Source organism: Lissotriton vulgaris, chromosome 7 (assembly GCF_964263255.1).
Source record: "Lissotriton vulgaris chromosome 7, aLisVul1.2, whole genome shotgun sequence".
NCBI lineage: Eukaryota > Metazoa > Chordata > Amphibia > Caudata > Salamandridae > Lissotriton > Lissotriton vulgaris.
The window spans coordinates 1258129527-1258143777 of record NC_141695.1 but is presented as its reverse complement, the minus strand read 5'-3'; the positions used below and the strand labels follow the sequence as shown (position 1 = coordinate 1258143777).

The 14251-nt window shown below is 47.4% G+C and overlaps 1 protein-coding gene across 2 annotated transcripts in view; it reads left to right on the top strand.

Moving 5' to 3' along the window:
* Nucleotides 1–14251, top strand: part of GRK6 (G protein-coupled receptor kinase 6) — a 627649-nt gene that overhangs the window by 234820 nt on the left and 378578 nt on the right. For both annotated transcript variants that reach the window (XM_086931798.1, XM_086931797.1), the window contains exon 10: nucleotides 6052–6089. In XM_086931798.1, coding sequence (XP_086787924.1) covers nucleotides 6052–6089 — 38 coding nt within the window. The remainder of the gene's footprint in view (nucleotides 1–6051; nucleotides 6090–14251) is intronic.

Genomic DNA, 14251 nt, shown 5'->3' with positions numbered 1-14251 from the left:
GTCCATCACGGGTACAAAACACTATACTAGAAATTACCGATGAGTCCGGTGCCACCATCAGAGAATCGGATGTGATACTCTCCACCTTCACGACACATTACTCTTCACTTTATACATCCACGGCAGAAATGGACGCGCCATACGCTGAATACCTCAATGACGTGGCGCTGTGCTGGCTCAGCGATGGGGACAGGGAGTTTCTTGCAGCACCATTTGAATTGGACGAGGTTCGCGAGGCCATCATGTCCCTCAAAAATGGTAAGGCGCCGGGGCTCGATGGCATACCAGCCGAGTTCTGCAAAGCCTATATCGACATCATGGCGCCCGTGCTCCGCGAGGTCTTTACCGAGTCCCTCGCTGATGGGATACTTCCCTGCTCTATGCGCGAGGTAGTTATCACCTCCCTTTTGAAGCCGGATAAAGATCCCTCCTCCTGTGACTCTTACCGTCCACTTTCCCTCCTAAACTGCGATGTTAAGATCCTCGCCAAGATTCTGGCCACACGGCTTTCGCTGCTAATGACCAGACTTGTTCTGCCTGATCAATCTGGTTTCGTTGCGGGCAGATCCACATCCCATAATCTTCGCACCCTCTTCTCCCTGCTCCGCACGGTCCACCCTGACGTCCCAGTGGCGGCTGTCTTCCTGGACGCCACCAAGGCGTTCGACTGTCGAGTGGCCCTACCTCTTCTCGGTCCTGGCTAGCATGGGATTCCCTAAAATGTTCCTAGCCTGGGTTCGCCTCTTATACACGGACCCCACGGCGAGGGTGCTAATTAACGGACGGTTGTCGCAACCTATCACACTCACGAGGGGCACCCGTCAGGGATGCCCGCTCTCTCCTCTGTTATTTGCTATTGCGGTCGAACCACTTGCCTGTCGCTTACGTCAATTACACCGAGCGGGAGCGGTACAATGCCTGCAGCGGCAAATTGATGTATCCCTTTATGCGGACGACATCACGCTATACGTCAAATATCCTGAAATGCATCTCAATCCCCTGCTTCGGGAGTTTATCCTCTTCGGAGGGGTATCAGGTGTTCACATCAATTGGGCCAAGTCGCAATTTTTTCCTCTCACAGATGCGGTACACGCCTTCCCTCTTGATTATCCGTTGGTATGGTGGCGCGATGATCTTCGTTATTTGGGAATCCGTATTTCTCGTGATAAGGACGAGACACTACGATCCAATTATGGGGTAGCCATAACCAAGTTGACTGCTTCCGTCGATAGGTGGATCACGTTACCACTCTCCATGGCTGGGAGAGCCTCACTCATAAAAATGGTGATATTGCCCCGCTTTCTGTACCTTTTTCTTAATATCCCCTTCTACCCTGGTGCCTTTTTCTTCAAGACACTCCGCACGGAGCTGCGCAGACTTTTCTGGGGTGGCAACTCTCCCCGCTTAAAGTGGTCGATATTGACCCTTCCCTACGACCAGGGAGGATTCGATGTCCCCGATTTTGAAACATACTATCAGTGCGCGCAGGCGCATTTTGCGTACCACTGGATTGCTCCTACTCCCTTCATGCCACATATAGCGGTGGAGGACTGGATTGTGCACCCACTCCCTCTCAACGGCCTGCTACACTGTCCTGAGACATCCATCACCACATCGAATACCTCGGTCTCCTGCACATTAGATGCATGGCGCCGTATCGCTAAGCGACTGTTATGCCCGCTGCCCTGCTCCCCCAGACTACCGCTCACCTACCATCCACAACTTTCCTTGTTATCAGAACTGGGATTCCGCCAACTCTGTGATAAACTGCTAGTCACCTGCTGGGGTGATCTGTTTCACGAAAATCATTTCAAGTCCGCTGACCTATTTTTCAAAACGCATGAGCATACTCCCCTCGAACTCTTTTACTATATTCGGCTACGCGCTGGGATGCGTGACATCCTGCCCGACTACCCCGATGAGCCTGAGATCCTGCCACCGCTGCACTTCCTCTTGGGATCGCAAGACGGGACCCACTTGGTCTCTGGGCTCTACCGCCAGATCCGCGGTGCTGCTCCAGAGCAGGTCTCTGCTGCCCGGCTACACTGGTCCGCTGAACTCGCCATCGATATCTCAGATGACCAGTGGAAACACTGCTGTAAACTGACTTCCCGCATCTCTGCCAGCTGCAGATTGAAAATTATTCATTACAAATTCCTTCAAAGGATATATTACACGCCGGTCCGGAAGTATAGATTCGGGTTGGCTGATAATGATCGGTGCGAGCGTTGTCGCGCCGATCATGCTGATTTTCTTCACCTGGCATGGGCTTGCCCCCAGATTGCCCACTACTGGCGACAGGTGATGGAGGCCATTGCAGAGATGGTGGGGGAGGAGATCCCTGCGGACCCTCTGATAGCCATCCTCGGTTACACGATGCAAATGCCTAGAGAGTGCAGAAAATTCGTTGACACAGCTTTGCTCTTGGCCAAGCGGCGTGTTGCGTGCCGCTGGAGCAGGGGAAGGGCGCCCAAGTTCAAGGACTGGCTTACGGATTTGACATATCGCCAGGATCAGCATACCACCTTTGCTGAGCTGCTGCCTCTCTCATGTCGGCCCAGCGACATCTGGGATCCTCTGGTGCAATACCTGCTCAGGCGCTCAAACGAAGACGCGCAATCGGGCGACCTTAGCTGCCACTCCACGGCACCCTGAACTCTCTCTCAGAACTTAACATATAACTCTCGATGTGGCTTTCAGCCCTCCCTCTCTATGTGTGCCCTCCTACCCCCACGGTCTCCCTGGTGATGCGGGCTGCCCTGCCTCGATCGATCTGCCCCCTCCTCCTCTCTGAGCATGTACACCCTCTCTCGCAATCACGACACGATTTCACACCTCTGGCCGGCGACATCCCGAGACACCCTGCGCTTTCTCAAGGTGAAACTCTACTGACTTCTACAGCACTGGGATAAAAGCTCTGGACGCACTCTCTCCCACACGCCACTACCTGCCTGGACTACCACAATACACCACTATCACTCATCACTACTACACGGTCATGCACTGCCTCTTTGTTGTTACCTAGTTGGGGTGTTTTGGATCCTGTTCTACAAACTACAAAAAAAGTAGTGAGACTCTTCTCTCGCTCGAAAAAATCTGTTCAACTGCTGCTCATCCTTACTCATCCTACATCACCGGATGCGGAACCAGCGTCATATAAGTCTGTAATGTGCCGCCGGGCCCCCGGGATGCCGGCTTCTAGGCTGTGTATTGTTCATCTTCTCCTGCTGCCGGCCTCCGGGTTGTAGGCGACCCAAGCTGTGTACCATACTCTGTTTACTCCAATAAAGCAGATTTGAACCCCCCAAAAAAAAAAAAAAAAAATTTAATATTTTAATGTTTTAATTTATTATAGAGGTTTGTTTTTTATACTTTAAATCATTAATATATTTTTGGATGTTTTGTATAATTTAAAACTTTTAACATAAATCAAAAACAATAGTTTATTAATTGTTTTAAAGTAAATATATATGTATAAATTGTTTGTCTGTTTATTTTTTTAATTAAGTTTATTTGTTATATTTGATTAAAATATATATTAAATGTACTTTATTTTGTTAAAATTAATGTTAATATTTAATATAAATATATATTTTACATTTATATAAAAGTCGATATTTTATACATCTATATGTATTTACAACAATCTTTTTTAGTCGATACTTTGGACTTGCCTGTTTAAGCATAAGAGTCGATATTTTTTACTCAATATTTTTTTCCATTGATATTGTGTCAGTGAACCCTTTGTGGACACCACTGATCCTGTGATTTATTTCAAACTGACCTCAAAACACCCAGTTCTGCTTTGATGGTAGGGAATTGTGGTCCTTTGTCAACTTCGGGCCTTTATTCAATCCAGGTCTTCACTAAACTCTTAGTTTATTCACTGTTTTTTGCCGAAGCTACTAGAAAGGCCTTTGATTCCTCTATCCTCACCACAGGCCGACTTTAGACTAGACTTTCTTTGCAATGATTTCTATGCAAGCTGCTTATTCTGTAACCCAGTGGTTCTTAACCTGTGATTCTGGGGCTCAGCGAGTTCCTCTCAGGGCCATCCATGACTAGTTTATTCAATTATATTTAAATTAATTAATTGAAATTAATAAAGTCCATACAAATAAAAAAGCTACATTGAAAATTTGGCAACTTTTTCCTTTTTCTATTTTTGATTTGTGTGAATTGAACAAAATATTTCAATATTTTAGCATTTGTGTATTGAATACTTGTACTACTGGGTTTTTGTTTTGAGGTTCAAATCACAAATTGCCTAGGCCGAATGTTCCTGGCTTCCAATAATGACTCAGTGGTGGAGGTCCCTGGATTCCAGTAATTATTCGTTAGGGTACACACAAGTCAAAAGGTTATGAACCTCTGCTGTACCTGAAGCAGGAGATTGATTCAGTGTCATAAAACACATGCAATCTGTTCCCTTTGTATATTTCACCCCAATATTTATTTTCAGGTGTTTGAAACAGATCATGATAGCAGGGATTGCTCTAACTTTGTGTAGTTCTTCCCTAAAGGTTTCCAAACCTCTTGTCTCGATGCCTTCCTTTCAGTCCGCTTCTACACTACCCATCTGTAGTTAACTGCAAAGCTCATCTCTCTCCCTTTGTTATTAATTTGTATCTGTTAGAGTTGATGGATGTCTGATGTACAATTAGGCAGACAATGTACACCTTGTTAAATTGTCTGCGGATCTACATACCCTGACCTATTAGCTACTATCATACAGAGTGGCCACAAACAATTCAGCTACATAGCAGCAAACTAATGCTCAATCTAAGGCTGAACTTATTGGCTCCTGCCAGAAATGATTTTCGTGCATTCGGAGCAGTCCAGCTTTATGCCCTTCAAGTTTACCTTTTCCTCTAATGTTGACTTACTTCTAGATGTTATTTGAGTGCATAACATATAAAACTGCAAATATTCTTCATCTACTTAGCATCTGCTGTCACTGCCATTATGGCATGTTATGTACGCCATGTTTTCTTTGAATGTACTCATTGGTTTGTCATGAAGATGGTAATTTGAGGGACTCCCATTAGGGCAGTGTATAATGTTATCAGACCAACCTTCAGGAGAGGAGGTAATGAAATTTGATTTCTTTCCTTTACATAAAGAGTGTAGTCTGGATTAGGTGCTAGTTGAGTGCATTAGTATGATTTGAAAACAAATAGACTTAATTCGATAAATTGAAGCTCATATGGTGAGGTCGAAGACTTAAAGAACTCTATCAAGAATTGTTTGTTAGATATCCCATTAATTCTCAGGTCTGAGATTAAAAAAATAAACACAGGACCTGTGAGTTTGGATCCTCCCATTCATTCAATTTGAGCTAGGATTAAATCCATTATTGGCACCATTTGCAATAGATTCGCAGATTTTTTTGGGCACATTTAAAGCACTGAAATACAATACTTTTCACTTGTTAAATCTGAGTCCTAATGCCGTCCCTCATGGCACAATCCCTCCTGGTCCCTAAAATACGCTTAGGTCAATTTCTTTGAGACCAAGTATACATCAGTCATCTGACTTCCAAATGTTAGTCATATTATCTGAATATTTATCTTTTATCAGTTTATCTTTCCCAGATACTTGCAATGGCATAGGTTTCTGTTAACTTCTTATTTTCCAAATGCAATGAAATGTGTATACTCCTATTTTTATTTTATTTTTATGCAAAATGCATCTCTTAAAACATTTGTTTTCTTGGTCGTTTGTCTATACGTTTAATGTTCTTCTGCTTATGTCTTGCATTTGTGTGTGGTCTTGAATAACAAACCGTATTGTTTTACAAGAAGTAAATTCAGCTTTTAACAAAATATATACAATTACTTTAAGCAGGATGCTGTAAGCCTTTTGATTTATAATCCTCGTATGTGGTGCATTACATTGTTCCTTCTGACCGTTTTGTCATACAAAATTGTGTTTTTTAATTTTTTTATGTATATTTTTGGTAGTGGAGCACTGGCCATCATGTTATTTATGTACTATCTTCGTGCTTGTTCAGGGTTCAGTAATGCTCTTTCTCTCCGAATTTTCACACAGAGACTTGAAGCCTGAGAACATTTTGCTTGATGACCATGGTTAGTACAAAGTCTTCCTTTGTTGCGTTGTTTCGTAAGATGCATGTTCCATGCCATGTGTTTAACTGTGCCTTGCTAGATTTTAAAAGTTTGTGTTCGCTGTTTTAGTACATGTTGTTTGTAAGGTTGCATATCCTTAATTATGTTGATATGTTTTACTGAAGTATTTCTGTTGACCCTACATGGGCTCTAAGTCGATAGCCAAAGTGATGAATTCTGTATAGAAAAGTAGTGGCCTTTAAGGTTTTTTTTTTTAAAGATTCAGAAACTATGCCATAGGATTGCGCTCCTGTGCATCAATAGAAATGTTTTCCATTGTGAAATGGTTATTCTCCAGTATTGGATATTTCATAGATTCACATTCTTGAATCATCCCTGTCGTCTAGGTGGGAGTCCCATGGTACATTCTACTGCAGTAAGAATAGCATACATAGCGTACAGTAGTAAAAATACATTGACTTTTGTAGCTTATCTGTATCATTTATAAAGAACCAAACTCCAGCCAATTGGGTGATAGCACCCTTTAGAACACTATCAGCAGAGGCATCTTCCCTCAGATTTTCTGCCACAAGTCGTGTGCTGCTGCTCGGTTTTCTTCAGCTTAAACTCAGATTTAGTAAACCCAAATTATGATCTACTGCTTCAGGATGTCAGAACCTAACCTTTCAAGAAGGGACTCTTCAGATCGTGTGGGACCTGTGGAAACAAGAGGATGCATTCAGAAGATCCCCATAAGGAATGTATTTATTACCTTCATCCTAACCACAAGGTAAAGGCTGCAAATATTGTATAACCTTTTCCTCAAAACCTCTCAAGGATAGAGAAGGGAGGCTTTTATTGTGGCTTCAGAAGCTAAAGACAAGAACTGCTGTTGTTTCTTAGGAAGAAAACAGTGGGGATTCTGTGACCTCATATGAGCAATCTATCAAAAGAAAAAGGTCGCCACGGTCACTAGAGGGACACAAGAAAGCTTTAAAAAAGGACACATCATGGGACTGCAAAAGACTCCTCACATAACGAAAAGCAAGAAATTGCTTCCTCTGAGGTAAAAACTGACCCCTCTACTCCATCCACTGCCTTTTCTTTGAAGCCCGCAAAATCCTCCTCCGATCCAGTCTTAGTCAAATAATAACTGACTTGTCAACCACGGTAACGTCGTCAAAATCCTGATCATCAGGGAGGAGCCAAGATGGCGATCGGGACGGCAGCGTAGGCTCCCGGCTCCGTGAACCTCCACATCCCGCACAGATATCCTGCACGAGATCCTGAGCCTGCTCTACATGACCGTGTTGGTGGTTGAGAGCGGCAACCGATCGTGTGATCCTGATGTTTCTGGCGGCGGTACCGCCGGAGAAATGTTCATTTGAAGTTTGCGGCCTGTGCAACCCTAGAACCGGGACCTCGGGTGGACGACATGGCCGGGTATTAGTTCAATAACAGCGGCCATTGGTGACTGGGTGGAGTCGGACTACCGGAGCGGTGCTAATATTGGCCTGAATTTCGCTGTGGTCACTCCTACCACTGAGCGGAGCGGATCGAGTGCATGCCCGAGGTGGCAATTCCAAGATGCCTCTGTAATTGCCTGTGCCCTCGCCAGTGAGCTGCTCGGACGCTGCTTGTAACTCGTCCCGATTTTCGCGGGCTACTCCCGGATTTTCGCTAGTACTGACCCAGGGTGAGGATGGCTGTTACCTGTGACCGCACACTGGGCACATATTTTGCCCGCCCCCGGAATCCTGTTTGCAGTAACATGGAATGTAGCGGGTTCAATAGAATCTCGTAGACTTTAGGTTGTGGTAAGGCGGGTTTTATTCCTTTGATCAAACGCCTTCGCCTAGTTACATTGCGATAATATGGTAAAGGTGGATCATTGTCCCGACGTGCTGGCGAACTCCTCTCTTTCCTCTGGTCCCCTCCGGGTTTTCCGCCCTCCCGTGGACTTCTGGGTGTTGCAGTCGCCGTCTCGTCCGTCTTGGGAGCCGCTCTCCGCCCGTATGTAAAGAAAAGAAAAAGGCTCTGAGTAAACCTGCTCTGTTTACTGCAGTCTGACAGGGAAAGGGGAGTGAGGAGTCACGCGTGCTGTAATAACCAAAGCTTTTACGAAGTGCCGAGTGTGCTCACACAGGGAGGGGGTATGGTGAATGGATAACGGCGGCGAGTGCTCTAGGGAGGTCTAAAACCTCTTCTCCCCGCCCAGCCCACGATACGGTCCCGTACCTGGGTGAGCCACACTTCCCTTGAAGTGCGGCTGGGCGAAGCGCCTTGTCGTTGGCCTCCTGGCTCTCCAGTAGTGGGTCTTGTCTCGACCTCCGTTTCTTCCTCCGCCTCTCGTCGTTCCTCGTCCGTTCCTTCCTTCCGCTAGACTCCTTCTCCTCTCGACACCTCCTCTCCGCCTCCGGGTGATAGCCACACACCTGTTGTGGGAAAGCTGCCTTTTACTTCCGGAGCCCCGGCTGACCAGGGGGCGTGCTCGGACTGGAACTCCGCCCAGTTAAAGTAACAGTCACCCTCGTTGTCCCGGACTTCACTGGCTGTATCAGATGACCCTCCTTTCCAGGTCACAGGTCGCTGTAGTGGAGACAAAGCGGGATTTAGGTATCGAGGGGTAGTTGTAGGTACCTGCTCCGCCCCCTGGTCACATGGATCTTGATGCGCTTGTGCCTGAGTCCCGGTCCCAATCTAAGGTGGAACTGCCCTACGGCCATCTTGATAGGATGGAGTCAATCATCCTGTATACTGGGTCTCAGCAAGATTGGGCGTGTGTGGCTAAGAGGAGCGTAGCGGAGCGGGCGCAAGGAGCTACGCTGGGGTATGGTGACCTTCTCGAAGCCCTCGGTGCCCTACATTCCACCCTGGATCACGGCGCCCGAGTGTTGGGGAGAAAGCTTGATGATATTGCGTCAGCGTCGGCACAGTTGAGATCGGCCTGTCCCCAGGTACACAAGGATTTGCTTCACTTCACACTGGAGGAGAGTGTCGTTGCCGCCCCTGTGAATAGGGGAAAGCTGGAAATTTCGTACAATGTGGCAACGTGTGGTTGGCTGGCTGTAGGTTTGGACTGTTCCGGAGGTTTTAGATTTGAGCAGAAGATGGTGACTTTGTCCCACGCACAGCCTCCGGCGACCCAGGCAATATTCCAGCAACGGTCGGCTGCTCTGGCTGTTTCCTCCTTCCTAGACCTTGTGTGCTTGGTGTGGAACACATGTCCTGGGGCAGTACCGGGAAAGATGATCCTCCATGATGATGACTGTGTTGGTATTCAGCGACGTCCAAATTACATGTGTGTGTCGCTTTTTGGTCTTTTTTGGACGCTCCTCTTCCTCGTAACATCAGACATGGCAATGGGTCGATGGGTATGTATTTGTGGATTCGCAAAGAGAGGCCAAGGATAAGGCTGATCCTTCAGAGGTTGTCATTTAATAGGCGGGCGGGCATGGGGGATGCGTGCTCTCACGGCATAACTAATAGTGTAGTAGGTGAATAATGCTCCCCATTTCTCTCTGACATGATCGATTTTTTTGTTGTTTACTGTTTACCTTGGGGAGGAATATATTGTGTGGGAGGGAGAAGCCGGGGGCATGTTTGAAGGCCCTCCTCCAGTTTATTAATAATCTCTCCATTTCCCTGTTAGGTGGGGTTTCCTTTCTTTCTCCTTTTTCTCTGTTTCTTGTATAATTCGGGTCTGGTTCTCGGGCGACAGGCACACTGCTGGGGGGGGGCCGTAGTCATCTGCAGGGGTGCAGGGTGGGGGGTTGGGGGAGGGGATTTTTTAGTTTTTAATTTGTTTCTATGGCCTCTTTTTGTCTTCTCTTATCCTGCTTTGTCTTTTCTTTTCTGGGGTCAGTACAGTGGGTTTCCTTTGGTGTCAATCACTGCTTTTTCATCTGTGCCTCAATTTCCGTGGTGTTTTCTGGGTCTTAGGGCAGGGGACTGCAGGCGCAAATTGACCGTGATATTCCTCCACATCCTGAACCTCCTGTTTCAGCGCCATTGACTTGATCGATTGCTGTTTATTGTTGACACGTTTACTATTCTGCCTGCCATTTTTCGCTGCTGGGAAATTGTTTGGCACCTGATCCTTCCATCCTCTATTATAAAATGAAAACCTAATTGTGCTGTTCAGTGGCCAAGAGTATACTAGCATGGAGAATCTGCTCCCCGAGGTGCTGCATGTGATTAAAATGTGCTTTCTGTTACTCTAACTGCTTAGCGGCCGGCCCCGGGGGTTGTAGGCCCATACTTGTCTTTGGTTGAAATGTCAATAAAGGTTTTAAAAAAAAAAAAAAAAAAAATCCTGATCATCGGCGATGAAAGCCAAGATGACTGCATCCAATTAGTCTACTACCACCCCGTTGATGACTACCCCCTCGTCAACGACAACTACTGCTTCATCAATGATGACTACAACATCTTCAATGACGACTACCACCTCGTCGAAAAAGTTGCAGCCGACACTGTTGGCAGCCATGCCACCAACAACGATAAGTTGACAAAGACCTAGTAAATGAGATAGTCGCCGACACATCTGATAGAGAAGATTTCTTCTTCGTTGACAACAAATAAGAAGAATCCAATGCTGGTTCTTTTACCGGATTTGACCTGACACCAACCTGCACAAGAGGATCGGCACCCAGAGCACACCTCCTCTAGTAAAGTGTCTCTTTTACCACCACACCACAAGTCTAGACTTAGCCGAGTCTAATGACGATGATGAAGGCCCTTTTGGCACCATATCAAAAACCAGTAAGCGGAGGAGGAGGATGAATACTATGCGCAAGTATATCAAAGACAACAATATGTTGCCCCAGTATTGGAACTTTCATAGATTCCCATGCTTTGTATCATTCCCCGTCGTCGGACTGGGAGTCTGGGTAATAAAAAATATCATAGTAGTAGGTACAAAAGAGAAAGGAAAGGCCTAGGCCTCATTCCCTTGTGTAACATATCAGCCTCTTTTTGTAAAAGAGACCAAACTCTAGGCATCAGCCAATCAAAATAGCCTCACCCTTAGAACCTTCCTGAAGGAACCTCAGAGCCTCAGATTTTCTACCGCACGTTGTGCTAGGGAGTCTCTATTGAGCTCTGCTCTATTTCTACTCTTTAAAACTCATTCTATAGATATTTCTTCAAAATTTTCTTCAGATTCTTCAGGAAACACCTTTCTTCATCAAAATGGCTGAAGTTGAGAAGAAAAAAGCCCTTTTTAAACCCTGTTCCACCTGTGGTAAGAAGAGGCTGTTTGTGGAAGACAAACACAAGGATTGCATTTACTGCCTGTACCCTGATCACAAGGCAGAGGACTGTCGAATTTGCCGCACTCTCTCCACCAAGACCTTGAGAGATCGTGCTGGAAGGCTTCTTACATGGTTGCAGAGGCAGAAGGAGAGGAAACATGGAGTTTCCAGTGATGAGGAGGAATCGGTGTCCTGCGCTTCTTCTAGAAGGTCAGTGAAAAGGGGTAGAGGTTCCCCTTCTTCCTCTACTGGGCGCCCCTCTAAGGCTTCAAGGAAGACCCCCAGTGAGTCTGATGGCCGGGGTTCAGGAGGTTCCCCCCACCACAGTGGGTCGGGCAAGGCAGAACTGGTTTCGCCTCCTAAGGGTGAGAAGACAGACCCAGCCTTCAAGAAACCCTCATCACACTCTTCTGAGAGGAGCTCCAAGTCCTCTACGACGAAGACATCGTCGACGGTGGCTCCGTCGATGACGAAAATGAAGCCCAACATCCAGTTGATTCCCTCGACGGGCTCGTCGACGGCTAAAGCATCGTCGTCGTCGAAGAAGAGCTCGACGGCGGCGTCGACGGGCAGTATGCCGACGACATCGTCGACGAAGGTGAAGACATCGTCGACGAAGAAGCCGTCGTCGACGACGGCGGTGGCGACGACGGCGGTACCGACGTCGACGACGGCTACATCGCCGACGACGATGGTGTCGACGATGGTGTCGACGACGGTCATGTCGTCGACGAGTGCTTCAACGACGACAACAATTTCGACATCGACGGCGGGCTCGTCGTCGGTGGCGTCGACGACGACCTCTACCATTCCTATCTCGTCGACGAGGATTTCACCGGCATCGACGGAGCAGCCTACAATACTGGCTGCAGAGAGGAGGGTGACTATTTCTCTTACGAGGATCACGCCTGAAATGACGTCCCCAAGGAGAGTGCCATCATTACCTCCCACAATGTTGCTAGACCAGGAGGATTCTGAGGGAGAGGGTCAGGATGGCTTTGATTATGCGAATAGCCCTTCGCAGCTTCTCATTAAAAGTCAAGAGACTGACTCGGGGGAGGCATATGACCAAGGTGGCAGTTACTACCCACAAACTGACGACCCAAGGGGATATGAATCACATGACATGGTTTCAGTCCCGACGTCCTTCCTGCATGACCTGCACAAGATGTTGCAAGACTATAAATCCAAGGCCGAGCGCCCAGCACCGAGAAGATCTATTCCATCAACACCAGTTAGGGACCACTCTTCAGTTGTCCCACCGGTGCACCCAGTGCAGTCTCCTCCTCAACCACAGCGGCCAATGCCCCAGACTCCGTCTGAACCAGCAGATTATCCGGATAGGGATCATGATAATGAAACGGATGTGTCTTCTGATAATCGTCCTGACTCGGATCAGGATGCAGATGAATACAATGATTACGTCCATCCGGATCAGGCTTGGCCACACCAGGACCTAGGCGATTCTCCTCCTGCTGACATTGGTAGTTTTCACCAACTGATGGAACGTGCAGCCGGACGATTTAAGTTAGTTTTGCCTGCGCAAACAACGGATTATTTCTTGTATGACTTTAAAGACACACACCGTAAGTCTACGAGGTCCATTCCGATTGTGGACCATATATGGGAGGAGGGTTTAAAGACCATGAAAAACCCAGCCACAGTAATCCCTGTGCTACCGCGCCTTGACAAAAAGTATAAAGCGCCGGAGGATGGACCGGCTGCCCTGACAGGTCATCCCAGGCCGGACTCTGTAATCTCACAGGCAGCGCAAAGGAAGTCGCGGAACCCTTCTGCACCCTTAACGGCTCCTCCCGATAAGGATGGACGTCGGTTGGATAGCACAGGCAAGAGATTTTCATCCATCGCTAGCCTTCTGGTTCGCGCAGCCAATGCTTTGGCAATACTGGGGCGATATGATCGCCAGTTGTGGTGCGATATAGATCCCTATTTGGATCAACTTCCTCCAGAAGCAGGACTAGAAGCCAAGAAGACCTTGCAAGAAGGTGAAGCGGTCTCCATGGAGATCATTGACTGTGCCATGGACATTGCCACTACGTCCTTTAGAGCTTTGGCAGGAGCGGCAGTGTTGAGACGCCAGGGATGGCTCAAAGCGACGTGGTTTAGGCCAGAAATCCAAAATAAAGTCCTGGATCTACCTTTTGACGGCGAGGCACTCTTCGGCAAATTAATCGACGACACACTTCAAGAAATAAAGAAGGACACAGAGACGGCTAGATCGCTGGGAACGCTCCAGTACCGCAAAACTCCTTTTAGGGGCACAAGAGGAAGAGGTGGCACTTACAGGGGCGCATATCAACAACAGCGCTATTCTTCGACCAGCTCTGGATACCAACCAAATCGCCAGTCCTACCAGCAGAGACAGGGCCAGTCCTCTGGTTATTCACGGCCATACAATAAGGGCAAGCAGGCTGCCCGTGGACGGGACTCATCTAAACGCCAATAGCGGCCTCCTGGCTCTGCCTACTGTTCCCTCCTCCAAGAGATCATCAGTTGGAGGCAGGGTGTCAAAATTCCTTCTGAATTGGTCCCAAATTACATCGGACCGTTGGGTGCTCAACATAATCAAACGAGGACATACTTTAGAGTTTACGGAAGTCCCTCCACCCAGACCCCCATCAGCCATACCATCACGACATCTCCATCTGCTACGGCTAGAGGTTCAACAGATGCTCCGCAAGGGAGCGATAGAACCGGTCCCCTCCAATCAACGGGGCCAGGGTTTCTACCCCAGGTTCTTCCTGGTCAGAAAAATGCAGGAGAAATGGCGTCCCATCCTGGACCTCAGGGAGCTCAATGCCTATCTCATCTCCCTATCCTTCAGGATGGTGTCCCTACAGGATGTTTTGAAGATGGTCAACCCGGGGGATTATATGGCCACACTCGACCTGGAGGACGCATACTTCC